Raw genomic sequence first — 16,407 nt, forward strand, 5'->3', positions numbered from 1 at the left:
CTGATTCGGTGGACTTTTTATATTTAAACTGTTTTTGTATGATACTATTTTCTTTTTAATTGGTTGACGTATCATACTATCGTAATATTTGGATTCTACGTTCAAAATGTTATCGTTTAACCATTTTTATACGAGTTTTAGATACAGTAATCTTATTCTTAAAATTAAATTAAAATTTTATATGTATACAAAAGAGTATGGCGAATAAATATTATATTTGAAAAAATTCTGAATTTCAAATGGTTTGTAAACCATAAATTCCAACAAAATATAACAAAAAAAATAAGCAGGGGCACCTCCCGCCCACTGGCCGGGCGGGATGCCTGCCTCAGGGAGCTCTTCGCGAATAAGAAACTTTTTGAGAGGCTCTTGGGAGGGGCCTGGAAATATTTTTGGAACATCCCGCCCGCTGGATGGGCGGGAGGTCCCCGGCCCCATGCCTCCCGCCCAATCAACGGGCGGGAGGTACCCATTTTTCCAATTTTTCACAACCGGCACCCATTTTTCGAATTTTATTTTTAAGCCCTTTTTCAAAAAATAACTCTGCACGGAAAATGGAAAGAGAACGCGTACTGGATCGCCCAATCGGGCCTTGGATGTATGGGCCTAAACAAACCTTAGCGGATCGGATTCGCACCCTGGGATAACTCATCCGATGGCTATGGCTCAAAACTTGTGGGTGGAGCCCCTTTAGGCCCATAAATAGTTATCGGACCGGCGGCCTTACTTGCCACCTTTAGGCCCAAAAACTAGTGGCTCGTTTTCCCGTTCCGAGCGAACAAATACATCGAACCTGGACGCTTCAACGGCAGCTCGTTTGCTAAGGGCGTCCAGGTTCAACGGACCTCTGCCGCTACTATGAACGGCAATGCTGGTATGGAGATTACGCTTTACCGAATGGGTAGGGGCTGAATCAGCAGGGCATCACGCCAATAATAGCAAGCGGTAATCCGTAGTATCTCCTCACGATCAAATCAAAAAGGCAACAAAAAATGCCGCGGTCACGCATGAGATCGACCAGATCGCCAACTCTTTTTCCTGGACACGACAAGAACACAGCCTGTTTTCCTTGTTTGAGCTGCTCTTGGTCTTAGCATTCTCAAGATATTATCGGAGAAAACCTCGGAGGACCTGATCTGATTAGATCTGTTTTTTAAGTAAAAGAATGCAGAGGTTTATCTTGTTGCCAACATCTTTAGTTTCTTGGATCATCGATAAATCACAAAAAAAACAGAGGGCAGGTGAGCCAGGATGGTCGGTTTCACGCTTTTGCAGGATGGAATGCCTGTGGCTGAGATTTTTCGAACAGAACAATCTTTTGTTGCCACGAAAAAATTTGGGAATTCTGCTGAACTGTCTGTAGTCGGTGATGAGGCAAACAGGCAAGTGAGCGAGCCAGGCACATCACGGCTGACCCAGCGCTCGGTAGGAGGACGTGATCTTCCGCGGGAAACATGGTGAGGCCAGCTCACCCAGTTTACCTGTGGCCTGTGGGGATCACGCAAACCCGGCTGTCACACGCACATCAATGCCGCATTGCATCCCGGCACCAACTGTATTTCTGTTTTTTACTCGGTTACCAACTGTATTTTGATAGTATATTCTATTTTTTTTCAATTTCAATAGGAAGTAAAATCGGGGAAAATTTCCTCAAGCGTCGTCGCGTCACGAATGTGTTTCCTTTTTCGCTCGCTCGTGCTCTTCTTTATTTTTCCCGGCCGCCTTCTTCTTTCTGCTCCCTCCCCCGTCCTCCCTCAGTCCCTCCCCCCATTTTTGGCCCCTTTTCCATTTTTGCTCCAAAATAAAACCAGCCGCAACGGAGGCGCAAACCCCCTCCGAACCCGACCGCAAATTATCCTCGCAGCTTCCGCCGCCCGCCGTGGCGTCCGCCCCTTCGACGAGGTACGAACAACGCCGCACCTGGTTGGTTTGGCGAGGAGTTTTTGTTTTTGTTTTTTTTTTTTGGCTCGGATTGATTCCCCCTGTTCGTGCTTGTGGGTGTCCGACGTCGATCGATTCCCCTCGTTGCGTCCGGCTACGGTTAGGGTTCGTTCGGGATTCAGATTGTTCTGTCGACGGGCGGTAGCGCTGGATCGTGGGGTGGTTGTGGATGGTTGGTGCGGTCGTTGGACACTAGGATTGGCATACGGAGTTGAAATTCCTTTGATTCTAGAGAACGGCTGATAATGGTGGTGTGCGTAGAACATTAGATTTGTTTTAATCATCATGCTTGTGATTTCAGCTCGAGCAGTATTGAGTTTTGGTTGCATGTGTATGTCTTCGGACTGCAATGTTTGCTCCGAGTTCCCATTCAATTGCAGAGTGGAGTGAATGGGTTAGTTTTTCAAAAAAAAATTGTCTACTACCGCTGGATTGCGTGGTGTGTTAAAACGTTGTAGTTGCCAGGAAACGTATCCCTGTTTGATTGCAATCATAAGGTTATTCTTTAGTGACTTGCATTGCATTTTTTTATAGATTCTGACCATATGCATGAATTGTGCAGATTGTTCTGGTTCCTCGTTCGGATATATGATGAACAAGGATACAAAGCAACTGAGTACAAGAAGTTCGGTGGTGTGACGGCACTGGGTTTTGGAAGACTAGCAGAACCAATTTTGATGGGCCATCTTGGTATTCTTGCATCTGAATTAGGCGATGCATCAGACTTTGACGTTGATGGCATCAACAGCCTTAGTGAGAATGATGTCAGTGACGAGGAGATTGATGCCGAGGAGCTGGCCCGTCGAATGTGGAAAGACAAGATCAAGCTCAAGAGGATCAAGGAGAGGCAGCAGAAGCTTGCTCTGCAGCAGTCCTAACTGGTGAAGTCCAAGGCAAAGAAGATATCCGATCAGGCGCTCCGAAAGAAGATGGCGAGGGCCCAGAATGGGATTTTGAAGTACATGCTCAAGCTGGTGGAGGTGTGCAATGCACGAGGGTTTGTTTATGGGATCATTCCTGAAAAGGGGAAGCCTGTCGGTGGTGCATCAGAAAACATAAGAGCCTGGTGGAAGGAGAAGGTGAAGTTTGACAAGAATGGGCCAGCGGCGATTGCAAAATATGAGCTTGAGAACTCGATGCTGAGCAATGCTAAGAGCAGTGGGACAAAGAATCAGCATAGCTTGATGGATCTCCAAGACGCCACTCTGGGCTCATTGCTTTCAGCGTTGATGCAGCACTGCAGCCCACAGCAGAGAAGGTATCCACTGGATAAGGGTGTCCCGCCCCCATGGTGGCCATCAGGGAATGAGGCGTGGTGGACTGCTTTGGGCCTTCCGAAGGGAGAAAGTCCTCCGTACAAAAAACCTCATGATCTAAAGAAGGCTTGGAAAGCTGGAGTTCTGATGGGTGTGATCAAACACATGGCCCCGAACTTTGATAAGATTAGGAATCAGGTAAGGAAGTCAAAGTGTTTGCAGGACAAAATGACAGCAAAAGAGAGTCTGATTTGGTTGGGAGTTTTACAACGTGAAGAGAAAAATGACACGTATAGCAGCAGCGATGAGTATGATGTCGACCGATTGGAGCAGCCTCCTCGTTCTACATCATCCAAAGAGGATGAAGGAGACACTCAGCCTGTTTTGCAGATAAGAGGACCGCAAATCTCAACTAGAAAGAAGAAGAGAAGGCGCCGTGATGAATCCTCCAACCAAGTTGTTAGTAAGGAAGAAATGACTAAATCTCAGCAGCAGAAAAGCCCCTCGGACCATCCGCCAATTGCTGAGGATGAGGTTGAAGTGACACAAAGAAATGATAATCCACCAGAAACCGTGAGCACTGCGATTAGTGATATGAACATATTTTACCCAATGGATGTGGTGGGCATGGCTAACCAGCCAGCAAGTCTCAATCATGTCCCTACAATAGGATCTTTGCAACAGCACGCGGATTCACAAGGGAATTTTCTATCTCCTGGTGCTGCGATCAACAACTGCAACAGTAACCAGGATGCAAGCGCTGCTCTCAACAACAACAACAACAGTAACCAGGCTGCTAGTGCTGCTCTCAATAACTACAGCAGTAACCAGGCTGCAAGAGCTGCTCAATCAAGCACTTATCTAAGCGACCCCCCTCTGGCTTGTGAAGGCAGCGACGACATTGTCAACTCATGGTCAGGACACTCGTTTCTGCGGGATATTGGTCGTGGGCCAATTGGTTTTAATCCTTCACCAGTTGTTCAGCCTTCGACGATGCAGCAGCCACTACCACTGCCAACGGATCACCATGCGCCTATTGTGGGTACAGGAGCGCTGTCCGAGGACGGTACTTATAGCTATCCTACGGCAGGCAGTGGGCATCCGGGGACTGTTGCTAGCGAAGCCCGCCAGCTCATGGATGGTTCTTTCTTTGGCGAGGCCGCTGATAAGTTTGCAGGCGACTCTTTTGGCGCACTTCCTTTGAGCCTCATTCCTATCAGTAGTCCGATCCCTTTCCTCGATGTTTTCCTGGACGACGATGAATTGATGCCATACCTGGGCACATGACACAGGTAATTTCCTTTTGAATATCGCTTCACCAGTTAGCCATCACAATATGTCTTATCGATTTCGTTTGCATCACGACCTATACCGGTGTGTCAAATTCCTTACCAGGCCGGCTGTCACGTTTGCAGTGTCCGATACCTGATAACTGCGGGTCGGTGGTCAATCATGCTTGTGCTGCCGGGAGTGTTCGTGGCGTGCTGGTGGGTGTTGCTGCAGCTACAGCTCCTGAACCGTCCCGGGCGCAGTGTCGATTGGCGACTCCTTTGTAAGAATAATAATGTACTTTAGATCTTAGGGTGCTCGCTTGACTGTACTGTGGATGCCAAATGGCATGCTACCGCCGTTAGCCTTGAACTTAGCCTGTAGGAGATGAGTACTCGTTAGGAAGTTGTGGCATCATGCGGCTGGCGAAGGATTCCCGCCTCTGGTTAAAGCATTTTATTTTGTTAGTGTACATACATATTCTTAATTAGTTTCTGTTGGTCTGCCGGCTGCCTGCCCATGTCTGCCTTTGCAAAAATTCTCAAAACTTCATAGCTGTGCTACTTGTGGAACGATGAGCGTGGCAGCTATGTTCATCGAGACATGTATAGCATGGCAGTTGATGGTTTCATGCAGGTTGGCGTGGAGGCTTGCGCTGCCGTGCTTCGGGTGAAGTAGGCTTGCTTGTTCTGCGGCTCCGCGACGTTCAGCGTGCGGTGTGCCGCTCAAACAGCCGCGACCCTTTTGTTGCCTCCTGGCGTGCGTGGGCTGGCTAGGCGCGTCTTTGAATTGGGCCTGATGTCTCAGTCGGCCCAGCATCAGCATCGCCCGTGTCTCTGCATGGGTGAATCGGCGTCTGGAGCCGTGACGGACTTGAAACTGCTCTACTATAACCAAGAAACCGCGGATTAAAAGTTCGTCTCATCAGCTGTTGTCGTCTTGCTGTTACAGTTGCAGGTGTGTCCGTGCGTGAAAAAAAAAAAATGACCGCTGCCTCGGCCGGATTGTACGCACCGACCGCGACGCCGGCGCGTCCCCACGAAACTGCGCAGGACTAACCTCCGACGGTATGAAAACGACGGCTTAGTTTTACCTCGTCGTCGTCGACCCGGCCGGCGGCGACCGCGCGCACGTGAGACAACAAGCAGCGTTGTACTCGCTGACTCGTAGGTGCGCGTGGATGATCGGATCGATATGCGTGTGTCCAGTTGTCCACGGCGCGCGCAAGTTGGGCCGGGGCAGCTAGCTCGTATCCGATCCGCGCTCTAGATGCGCCATGGAACCTTTTCTCTCCGGCCCGGTCCCAGCGTGTCTATCCTCATCTCGCTCTAGATGTTCGGAAGGTCAGCAGCTGCAGCTTTGATGGTTTTAAAATTAGGGTTCATATGTTTCACGGGATATTTAATTTATTTTACTGGTAATGAACAGGATATGTTTTGTTAAGACGTACACGTTCAACTAACTAAGCACACCCTTTTTGCGGTGTAAGTACGTGTTGTGCTCGCAGCGCAAGCTCAAACCTAACCTTGGTAAACATTGCACCGAGATTGAGTGATGGATGGATTACATATCAAAGTCAGAAGAACACAACCCTGTTTATTCTAACCTAATAAAATCTTTCGTTCCTCTCAAAAGAAATAAAAATAAATGCTTTCGTACCACAGCCTTTAAATGTTTCCTACAAGCTCAAGGCAACGTTCGGACGGACAGCACCCTTTTCAAACGAAGAATCTAACCTTCTCGTCGCCGGGAGATATGATATGATCGAGACTGCTATAAATACACGTCCGCCCCAGCTCAAATGGCACCCACACGCCATTAACCATCGCGAACAAGCGCACACGCAAGCTCAAAGCTCGGTTCAATCCGCGGCGCACCGTACCCCGGGTGCGTCTATATAAACACGTGCGGCATGGCTCTTCTGCTCAAGCCATCACCAAGCAGCAGCACCCAAACCTGTTGTGGTTGTAGCACAGCAGCAGCACAAAGCCCTCTCGTCCTCGTCCTTGCCTCCTCTCCCTCCTCGTTGAGCCGCCGCCCGTTGCCGTCGCTGCCGATCCAGCTCGGCCGGCCGCGGCGCGGACGAGGGAAAGGGAAGAGGATCGCCATAGGTTGCGTGGCGTCGGCGCGGTCGGAGGCGCCGAGCAGCAGCACATCAGGCAGTAGCAGTGCGGCCGCGTCGGGTTCGGCGGCCATGGCGGCGGGGGCGGCGCGCGTGAAGGCGGTGGCGACGATCAAGGCCACCGTGGGCGGGTTCCTGGACAGCCTGCGGCCGTCCAGGGCCATCGACGACGTCAAGGACCTCATCGGCAGGTCGCTCTACCTCGAGCTCGTCAGCTCCCAGCTTGACGCAAGTGAGCACTAGCTACTTCTCTCTACTAATAATTATATAGTTTACTATATATGTGCATATAGACATGGTGGATGATCCATGGACATACATATTTAGTTTTTTGCATTCCATCTTTTTATTTTTTTTCGAAATGAAAACATGCATGTGCCCATCGTAAAGGGTTGATAGATGCGTTATTGGCTTTTATTTGGTCGATGCATGTGTATTCGCTTAGCAAGTAATGAATCGACCGGCCTAAAGAATTGGTGCTTCTAGACTACTAGCCGTACCTCACCGGTCCAAGAATTGACATTTAAGGAAAAAATGCTTAATTTATTTGAAATTTTGGTCACGAGAAGAAATTATTTCGCGGAGAAAAATGGAGAACCACTATAAGAAGCTAGTATCTGTGGACCTGCTTGACACAACAAGCACGAGTCCAGAGTTCGACCACGCGCTTCGAGAAACAAGACACTGCAATGGGGGCAAAAAAAAAGTGTAACAGTAGGTCCCGTTTTCCACCGGGCCCTGCTGGTCCGTGGAAAATGGCATGCAGCTACCAGTCAGTATAACCCGTGCAGCACGTTTGCGGCGTCGCTCTCGGACAGTACGAGGGTTGAATAGGCCGCCCTCGCCCAGATCTGGTACATAGTGCACGCAGGCACACGTCGCGGCCCTTCTCACAAACTGTGTTCCATGTTTCCATCTAGGCCATGCATGGTTCAGCCTAGCTCCTCCACTCTTCGATCACTTTGCATGTAGCAACGAGCTAGACATGCCGGTGAAAGCGAAGATGACGGGCCTTTCAAAAGAAGAGCACGCAAGATGTAATAACCACTAATTAAATTTCTCCCTAAGCACAGTCACCGTCGTCTCACCTAATAATAATTACAGACGTGCACGGTTACTAGAAACATAAAGTGAAAGTAAAAGCGTCATCGTCGACTATGCTTCGGCCTAGCCTTTTATCTCCCCATATGAGACGGAGTAACTCGTCTTCGTCTCGGTCGATCGCACCATGTTGCCTATTGTAGCCAGCTAGCACGTGCAAGAAAATGACACTTCGATGGAGCGCCAACGAAGTACAACCACCATCTCTTATTCGTCAACAGCGTAAATTTTTCACATAAATACGCATGCGCAGTACCGGGTGATGTTTTGATTCGGTACATTTTAAGTTTGGACCCGATACTAAAATAACTCCGTGCATCATAGCTTTAATATCGGATCAAATTGTATCCTGTACTAGCGCGCGCGATGAAAGCTTGTGGATTGCTTCCATTAAGAATTCTTATCCTTACCTTGTGGATTGTGGAAGCTAGCAGCTGGTTAGTAGTTATCCACCTCGTACGATCTGATCGTGCTAGCAGAGCAATCCACAAGCTGAAGCTCGTGGTTTGCTGGAAGCTAGCAGCTGAAGCTAGCATCTGGTGAATTCTTATCCTTAGCTGTGTGGATTGCTGGAAGCTAGCAATCCACGTCGTACTATCTGGTCGTGCTAGCTGAGCTAACCTGTTTCTCATTTGCCGTGCACCATGTTACGTTGCACGTATGTGTGGAGTAGCTAGTTTGCCTAGACGAAGAAGAAAGCGAGACGTGACCTGTATGCCTCGCTGTCAATAGAAACTTAAAACATATGATTCATAATCGCCGTCTGTTTTCTAAAGTGTCAAATAAATTAAACAAACAAAAAACCCATTTTTTCCCATGTTCATCATTCGCCAAAGCAGGACGTACCAGCATGTACCACAGCTATACCTCATTGCCTGCCAAACGTTGCATGCATGCTGCTTTCAGCTAGTGCATTATTCAGACAATTTCCTTTTTTTATGCTATCGAGTACTACTGTGCATTGTCTCGATCGCTCATCTACTCACATTAATTGATCCATTATTGATGCTTTAACTTGTCGTCGTCAACAAAGAGACGGGGCAGGAGAAGCCCACCCTCCGGAGCTACGCGCACAAGGTGGCGGACGACGACGACGAGGTGGTGGCCTACGAGGCGGACTTCGACGTGCCGGCGGACTTCGGCGCGGTCGGCGCCGTGCTGGTCACCAACGAGCACCACGCGGAGATGTTCCTCGAGGACATCAGGCTGATGCCGTCCTCCTCCGACGACGACGGCGCCCCGCTCCTCGCCATCCGGTGCAACTCGTGGGTGCAGCCCAAGTCCGGCGGCGGCGGCGACGCGCCGGGGAAGCGCGTCTTCTTCGCCAACAAGGTACAGTGATCGGTAACATGAACGGTGCTATTCGGAATTTATTACCAGTTAAACTGTGCTTTACTGTTACTCCAAGGACCAAATCCCATGACAAAGTAGGTTTAGGATGTTCGTTCATCCACGTCAGACCATAGGCCGTCTGCATCACAAGTCAAACATGCATGGTCTATTTATCTAGTCTTAGGGTGGACGTTAAGCTACGTAGTAAATATCCACTAAATTAATTGGGTATTAGCATGTGCCTAACTGGTCGATATGAACTTATGATAATCTTATTTCTTCATATTAAAAAAAAGGAAAAAAAAGCTAAGGAGAAGGGCTATGGCACTTCACACCACAATTCTCCTGAAAACCACCATCGACAGCCCATGCATGGGCCATGGCATCAGAAGGCTAAATGGGCCCAATCACGGACCACGGCCCAATGACGCTGATGAATTTTGAACTAGTAGCACTGAATGAATATTTCTTCCACTGAAGTTACTGAACTGAAATTTTCTTGGTCACGACTCATGAACGTATGCGTGACGCGTGTGCAGCCTTACCTGCCGAGCCAGACGCCGCCGGGCCTCCGGAGCTACCGGAGGAAGGACCTGGAGCAGAAGCGCGGCGACGGCCGCGGGCAGCGGAAATCCACCGACCGTGTCTACGACTACGACACCTACAACGACCTCGGCGACCCCGACGACGGCGCCGACAAGGCCCGGCCGGTCCTCGGCGGCAGCAAGCAGTTCCCCTACCCGCGCCGCTGCCGCACCGGCCGGCCCATGTCCACCAAAGGTAACATGCGATCACGGCGTCCGCAAGGTCATCGATGGACCATGTCAGGAATCGGTTGTTCACGAGGGATCGCGTGTGTTTTTCGCAGACCCGAAGACGGAGACGAGGAGTGGCGACAACTACGTGCCGAGGGACGAGGCGTTCTCGGAGGAGAAGCAGCTGCAGTTCTCGGTGAAGACGCTGCGGTCGGTGCTCCGCGCCGCCGTGCCGGCCGTGCAGTCCACGCTCATCGACCCCGACCTCGGCTTCCCGTCCTTCTTCGTCATCGACAAGCTGTTCGAGGACGGGGTCGAGCTGCCCAAGGCCGAGCAGCTCGGATTCCTCGCCGGCGTCCTGCCCCGCCTGCTGCAGAAGCTCCGCGACAGCCCCGGCGACCAGGTCCTCCTCTTCGACAGGCCCGCCAATGTCAAGAGTACGTCTTGCACTCTTGCTTGTTTTCAGAACAAAATTGCACAAGCAGGAGGAATTTCTTGCTCTGAATTCAGCAATGTGCAATGGGCATTGATCGATCGGTCACCAAGTGCTTGCAGAGGACAAGTTTGCATGGTTGAGGGACGGGGAGTTCGCGAGGGAGACGCTTGCCGGGATGAATCCGTACGCAATCGAGCTCGTCAGGGTAAGTCTCCAGGCAACCTTTTTTTTTTCTTTCTAAAATCTTGTGCAGACATGTACATTGGTTGAAATGTTCAGGTAAGATTTTGATCCATGTCTGCACAAAACCTCGCAGGAGTTCCCTCTGAAGAGCAAGCTCGACCCGGCGGTGTACGGGCCGGCGGAGTCGGCGATCACCGCCGAGGTGCTGGAGCAGCAGATGGGGCGAGTGATGACGGTCGCCGAGGCGGTGAAGCAGAAGCGGCTCTTCATGCTGGACTACCACGACCTGTTCCTGCCGTACGTGCACAAGATCCGGGCGCAGGAGCACACCACCATGTACGGCTCGCGCACCGTCTTCTTCCTCTGTGACGACGGCACGCTGCGGCTGCTGGGCATCGAGCTCACCCGGCCGGCGTCGCCGGCGCAGCCGCAGTGGAGGCGCGTGTTCACCCCGTCCACGGACACCACCGAGTCCTGGCTGTGGCGGATGGCCAAGTCCCACGTCCGCGCGCACGACTCGGGCCACCACGAGCTCGTCAGCCACTGGCTGCGCACGCACTGCGCCGTGGAGCCGTACATCATCGCCGCGAACCGGCAGCTCAGCGAGATGCACCCCATCTACCAGCTGCTCCACCCGCACTTCCGCTACACCATGCGGATCAACGCGCTCGCACGGACGGCGCTCATCAACGCCGGCGGCATCATCGAGCTCTCGTTCTCGCCGCAGAAGTACGCCATGGAGCTCAGCTCCGTCGCGTACGACCAGCTCTGGCGCTTCGACACGGAGGCCCTCCCTGCCGACCTCATCCGCAGGGGGATGGCCGAGGAGGATCCCAACGCGGAGCACGGCCTGAAGCTCGCGATCAAGGACTACCCGTTCGCCAACGACGGCCTGCTGATCTGGGACGCCATCACGGGCTGGGTGCAGGCGTACGTCTCGCGGTTCTACCCTGACGCCGGCGGCGTGGCCGGAGACGCGGAGCTGCAGGCGTTCTGGGCGGACGTGCGCACCGTGGGCCACGGCGACAAGAAGGACGCGCCAGGGTGGCCAGCGCTGGACTCGCCGGACAGCCTGGCGCACGCGCTGACGACCATCATCTGGGTCGCGTCGGCGCACCACGCCGCCGTCAACTTCGGGCAGTACGACTTCGGCGGGTACTTCCCCAACCGGCCGTCCATCGCGCGCACCAACATGCCGGTGGAGGAGCCCGTCGACGCTGGCGCGCTCGCGGCGTTCCTGGACAACCCGGACCTGGCGCTCCGGGAGTGCTTCCCGTCGCAGGTGCAGGCGACGCTGGTGATGGCCGTGCTGGACCTTCTGTCCACGCACTCCCCCGACGAGGAGTACCTCGGCGGGCTGGAGACCGCGCCGTGGAGCGACGACGCCGGGGTGCAGGCGGCGTACGGGGAGTTCAACGCGCGGCTCAAGGAGATCGAGGGGATCATCGACGGGAGGAACGCGGACAGGAGGCTCAGGAACCGGTGCGGCGCCGGCATCGTGCCGTACCAGCTCATGAAACCCTTCTCCGAGGCCGGTGTGACGGGCAAGGGCATCCCCAACAGCACGTCCATCTGAGTTCTTAGAGCTTAGAGGGCACCTATGGGGTTTCATCAGATCCAGAAACTAATCGAACATTGCAATAAACTTACTAAGACGATGTATATGGATTGGTTTTTCTTTACATTTTTATGCTGGAGTATTCATGCTAGCCTTTGATTCACAAATAATGTATCTGAAAACAGGTTCCTGTATTTACCAAAGAAAATAAATTATCTCTTAAATAGTGATGAAATTACAAGTTTGAGTTGAGTAGGTCAAGGCGTCACTTTAGGCGACAATCGACAGATATAGCCTACAGAAGCCGTATCTGTACCTCATCCACCCACGGCCCATATACAGTGATGTCGTCCATGACGGTGCTACCGCCGACCGGTTCCTTAGGGCATGGCTAACTGGTCGATAGTGGTTCACTATAGCAGATCCACGTAGGAGAGATAGGAGGAGAGAGAGAAAATCGTGAACAGAGCCAGCGACACTCGCTGGCACTAGCGCCACGCTTACATCCACGATCTCGTTGCTTAGGACAGGTTGAGCGGGGTCCAGCAGGATTCATCGACGAAGTGCTTGAACCCTTGGCCGTCCTCCTTGAGCGGCGACGCCGCGACGACCGAGCCGGTGTGGATAACGCATCTCACCGTCTTGGACCGCTCGCACGGCTGCAGAATGGTGCGCATCGCGCAAACAATCCGTTCAATGGCGTCCTTGTACATCCAGCATGAATCAAAGTTAGAAAAAATAAGAACCACGTCTATGTTCTAGCTAGGACATAGAAAGAGAAAAGTTCAGCTTATACTATATAGCAAGCTATAAAAAATTCTAATTTTCAACATTCAACTGTAAAATCGAATAACGAAATCATCCACCTAGCAAAACTGACGAGCTCCCCGATTGCCTCTCTCTTGCTATCGGCCCCTACCACTTCCGGGCGCCGCGCCGACGCCGGACGAGCTCTGCGGGCTCGATTGGAACTTCGTATGAAACCGGACGTTGCAGTAGGTTGAACACATCAGGTGGTCAGGTCATGTGTCTGCGTCAATAGCACGCACGTAACCTGTACTCGTACATGACTGATTATTGAAGGACGTACCTATGGAAGGATTTCTCGAGTCGGGTGGCGGAATGCACCCGTCTAATTCTAGTTTAGGATAAATTTGGGGAAGTCAAGGAATACTAGATCAAGAGGCGTATGAACATGGAAAGTACACAAGGGTTTAGAGGGCAGTTTAGGCCGCCGGAGCGTAAAACCCTACGTCCACTGTGTGTTGTATTGCCTGTGAGTCTGAGTGTCCGTAAGACTTGTGTGTGTGAAGACCTGAGCCCTTATCTTCTAACGTGCGCGCTCTCTCTTTTATAGGTTGAGCGGGGCCCCGACAGTTGGACCCGGCGACATATTAAATAATATACACATTGTAGCCTTAAATGCTACAGATTCGAAATCTTTCTCTTCGGCTCCCATGTGTATCCCGTACCAAGGTATGGTCATGTGCCGTCTCGCTAGCACAGTATCTGCTGCCAGTGACATGTGCTGTCACTGTAGGGTCAATTCCTGCAGACAGGCGAAGAGGCTATGTTGACCTGCCGTGCTGTAGCCGCGCACTATAGCAGCGCACGCCGCGGCCCTCCTGCAGCAGGTCATAATTACCCTTCGCTCACGCGCGTGGCGCCGTGATGTGACCACACACCCCTTGCCCGCGCACGCGGTGCAGTGATGCGACGCGCCGCCTCGGTAACAGGCGGGCTTACCGCGGTGTCAGCATACCTGCCCAACGTGTCAGTGGGCAGCCCATGCCCTGTCTCGGGTACGCGCACCCCAACTACCGCATTTAATGGTCTGGCTTCCCGTAGAAAGCTGGCTGCCACCGGACACGTGGCGGTGCTGGCTTAGCGGCCGCTTCCTCAGGGGCACGTGGCGGCATCGGACCTCCTCCCCGGTGGGGAGAGAGGTCCGGGCCCCCCTGGCCGGCCCAGGCGCACAGCCCCCCGGGGGTCCGGCTTCCACTCGTAGGGACCCGGACCATCCCGCGATGTCCGGGCCCGCGATAGCCGTTCCTGAGCATCTTGTCCTCGTGGGCACGTGGAGGCGCCGGACCTGCTAGAGCGCGGGGTGAGGTCCGGAGACCGTGACCCCAGCTGTCAGGTCCTGGCCGTACGTCCCGTCACCCAAAGGCTTAGTGTGAGGTTACGGATAACCTCGCACCCCTCGGGTTGGACATACTAGCAGGAGATAGCAGGAGGTATGTACCGACAGTACCCATCATCAAACCCGGTCAAAAGTCTGAATAAACTTATCACTGATAAATTGATGCTATTATTGTAAATCCCCTCGTGCAACGCCTGCTAAGCCATTCTTCCACGCATCGCAAGCAACTCTCAAGAGCAAGAGGTTTCAGAAATAGTATCGGAAAGGATTTACTGAGTTCATTGGTGATAGATATATACTGATCGGAAAATTACAAAAGCCTCGTGTGCAAGACAGCATGCAAGAGCCGAGACGACGATGCATGCAATAAGGCGTGCTCCAGCTTACAGCGAGCTTCCTTTTATTCATACATGTAGGTAGGCCGAATTTGAAACAGTACATCGATCGATCGATCACGCGAAGGACAGGCCTGACCCGCGGAGCTTCTCCTCCATGACGGCGTCCAGGCGCTGGGCCATCTCCGGGGTCATGTGGTTGGCCCAGTCCCCGGCCTGCCCTCTCCTGAAGTAGGCGCCGTTCGGGAAGAGGAGAGAGCCGGAGCCCGCCGCCGTGTTGACCTCCAGGCCTCGCAGCGCCTCGAAGCTGCAGAGCCGCGCGATGTCCTCGGCGACCCCGGCCGCCTCCTCGGCCGGCGAGAGCGGCTGCCCGACGAACCGCGCGAGCCTCCGCACGTTGCCGGCGGGTTCGAGCAGGATCTCCTCGTACCGCAGGAACAGCACCGTCTCCGGGCTCTCCTTGCTGGCGTTCCAGTAGCCCAGGACATGGTCCCAGATGGGGCCGCTGAAGGACACGCCCTCGCAGGCGTGCTCGAACACGTCGGAGAACGCGAGGTCGGGTTGGACTCGTCTGCCGAAGTGCCACAGAGAGACCAGCATGTCCTTGGGGTTCCTGCCGAAACAGATCGTTGTGATTAGCACCGGTAATTACTAGTACTAGACACCAATATATAAGAAGCATATATTTAAATCAAATCAAACACCTGATGATGATCAGCGTGTACCTGCAAATGTAGACGATTTTGCAGTCGGGGTTGTTGCTGATGGAGGCGGGCAGGATCGCGTGGTGCATGTGCGTGGCCATGAGCCTCGGCGACGGCAGCGCGCCCATCTTGCGGCTCCCGGCCGAGCCGTCGGCGAACAGCATCTCCATGAACGGGACGCAGTCGTGCGGGTTGAGGCGGAGGAGCGGGTGCCCCGCGCCCGCGGGAGGGTACGCGCCCCGCGCCATGGTGGCGAAGGCCAGGGCCTTGAGCCACGTGGTGCCGCACTTGTGCGGGCTCGCGAGGACGACGTCGCCGCGGCGCGGCGCGAAGCTCCCCTGCCGGATGGCGACGACCCCCGGCACGCACACCCGAGGCACCCACGTGCCCTGGTACCAGCGCAGGCGCAGCCTGCCGTCGCCCGGGAGCGCGGCGGCACTGGCGTCGTCGTCGTCGGGATCGTTGGGCGGAGGCACGGGACCCGGCCTCGCGCCGCAGACGTCCGTGAACGGCACCGGGCCAACAACGCTGGGTGCGTTCGCGGTCGCCATGGAGTGGAGTTGGTGCGTGAATGGGTTTTGATTTAATCAGGTGGGGCGTTGTGCTTATTTAATCAGGTGGGTGGGGCGTTGGCCCTCAAGCAAAAGATGCCATGTGTTTGAATTTATTTCTGTTCTGTCGGTGTCCATAACTTCATGCTGTACAGTAGCTACTATATGTTCATACTACAAAGGTGCGCATAGAACATGTATTTCGTGTCGTAGTATCGTAGTTGATATAAACTTTAGTTCATATGTAGAGTAGTAATTATTGTATGTAGGCAAATGTACAATTTTTAAAGCAACGTAGGTAAGATAAATCCGCCGCTTCGATATTTTCGTATAGGCGTCATAGTTTGCGGTCTCTTATTGTACTTGATATCTATTTTGGACATTCTATCATCATGACGCTATTATTTAAGTAATTTACTACTTTGGATATCGAAATGGAACTATAACTTTTTTCTGCTATATTTATTGTGGTAAAAGAAGGGGTAAAATTATTTATTATGGAGGGCAGAGCATAATTAGCCAATAGCTTAATGTAGCAGCGAAATGAGAAGAATTCGACCCTGCATCATAAAATTTGGTAATTAATAGACCTGATGTATTTTATTTTAAGGAAGTAGATTTAGTTATAGATGAACCAATGAAGCTGAAATTTTTACCACAGATTAAACATCACATAAATAGCCTATCATAAAATTTTCATAGTAATTGGAGCAAGATAACT

General features: G+C 52.5%; 3 protein-coding genes across 3 annotated transcripts; 2 read left to right on the plus strand and 1 right to left on the minus strand.

Annotated features, from left to right (window-relative positions):
* The first annotated feature begins 1,719 nt into the window (after nucleotides 1-1,719).
* On the plus strand, nucleotides 1,720-4,986 carry LOC112896431 (ETHYLENE INSENSITIVE 3-like 3 protein). Its single transcript, XM_025964396.1, has 3 exons — nucleotides 1,720-1,902; nucleotides 2,504-4,489; nucleotides 4,613-4,986. The coding sequence occupies exon 2, from the start codon at nucleotides 2,871-2,873 to the stop codon at nucleotides 4,482-4,484; it is 1,614 nt and encodes a 537-aa protein (XP_025820181.1). The 5' UTR covers nucleotides 1,720-1,902; nucleotides 2,504-2,870; the 3' UTR covers nucleotides 4,485-4,489; nucleotides 4,613-4,986.
* Nucleotides 4,987-6,262: 1,276 nt separating this feature from the next.
* LOC112897406 (probable lipoxygenase 8, chloroplastic) lies at nucleotides 6,263-12,147 on the plus strand. Its single transcript, XM_025965697.1, has 6 exons — nucleotides 6,263-6,820; nucleotides 8,723-9,021; nucleotides 9,561-9,801; nucleotides 9,890-10,213; nucleotides 10,332-10,417; nucleotides 10,529-12,147. The coding sequence occupies exons 1-6, from the start codon at nucleotides 6,379-6,381 to the stop codon at nucleotides 11,969-11,971; spliced, it is 2,835 nt and encodes a 944-aa protein (XP_025821482.1). The 5' UTR covers nucleotides 6,263-6,378; the 3' UTR covers nucleotides 11,972-12,147.
* A 2,242-nt stretch (nucleotides 12,148-14,389) lies between these two features.
* Nucleotides 14,390-15,686, minus strand: LOC112897788 (flavonol sulfotransferase-like). The gene is made up of 2 exons (XM_025966184.1): nucleotides 15,157-15,686; nucleotides 14,390-15,044 (listed from the first exon to the last, which is right to left on the minus strand). The coding sequence occupies exons 1-2, from the start codon at nucleotides 15,684-15,686 to the stop codon at nucleotides 14,549-14,551; spliced, it is 1,026 nt and encodes a 341-aa protein (XP_025821969.1). The 3' UTR covers nucleotides 14,390-14,548.
* Nucleotides 15,687-16,407: the final 721 nt, after the last annotated feature.

This window comes from Panicum hallii, chromosome 6 (assembly GCF_002211085.1).
Source record: "Panicum hallii strain FIL2 chromosome 6, PHallii_v3.1, whole genome shotgun sequence".
Lineage (NCBI taxonomy): Eukaryota > Viridiplantae > Streptophyta > Magnoliopsida > Poales > Poaceae > Panicum > Panicum hallii.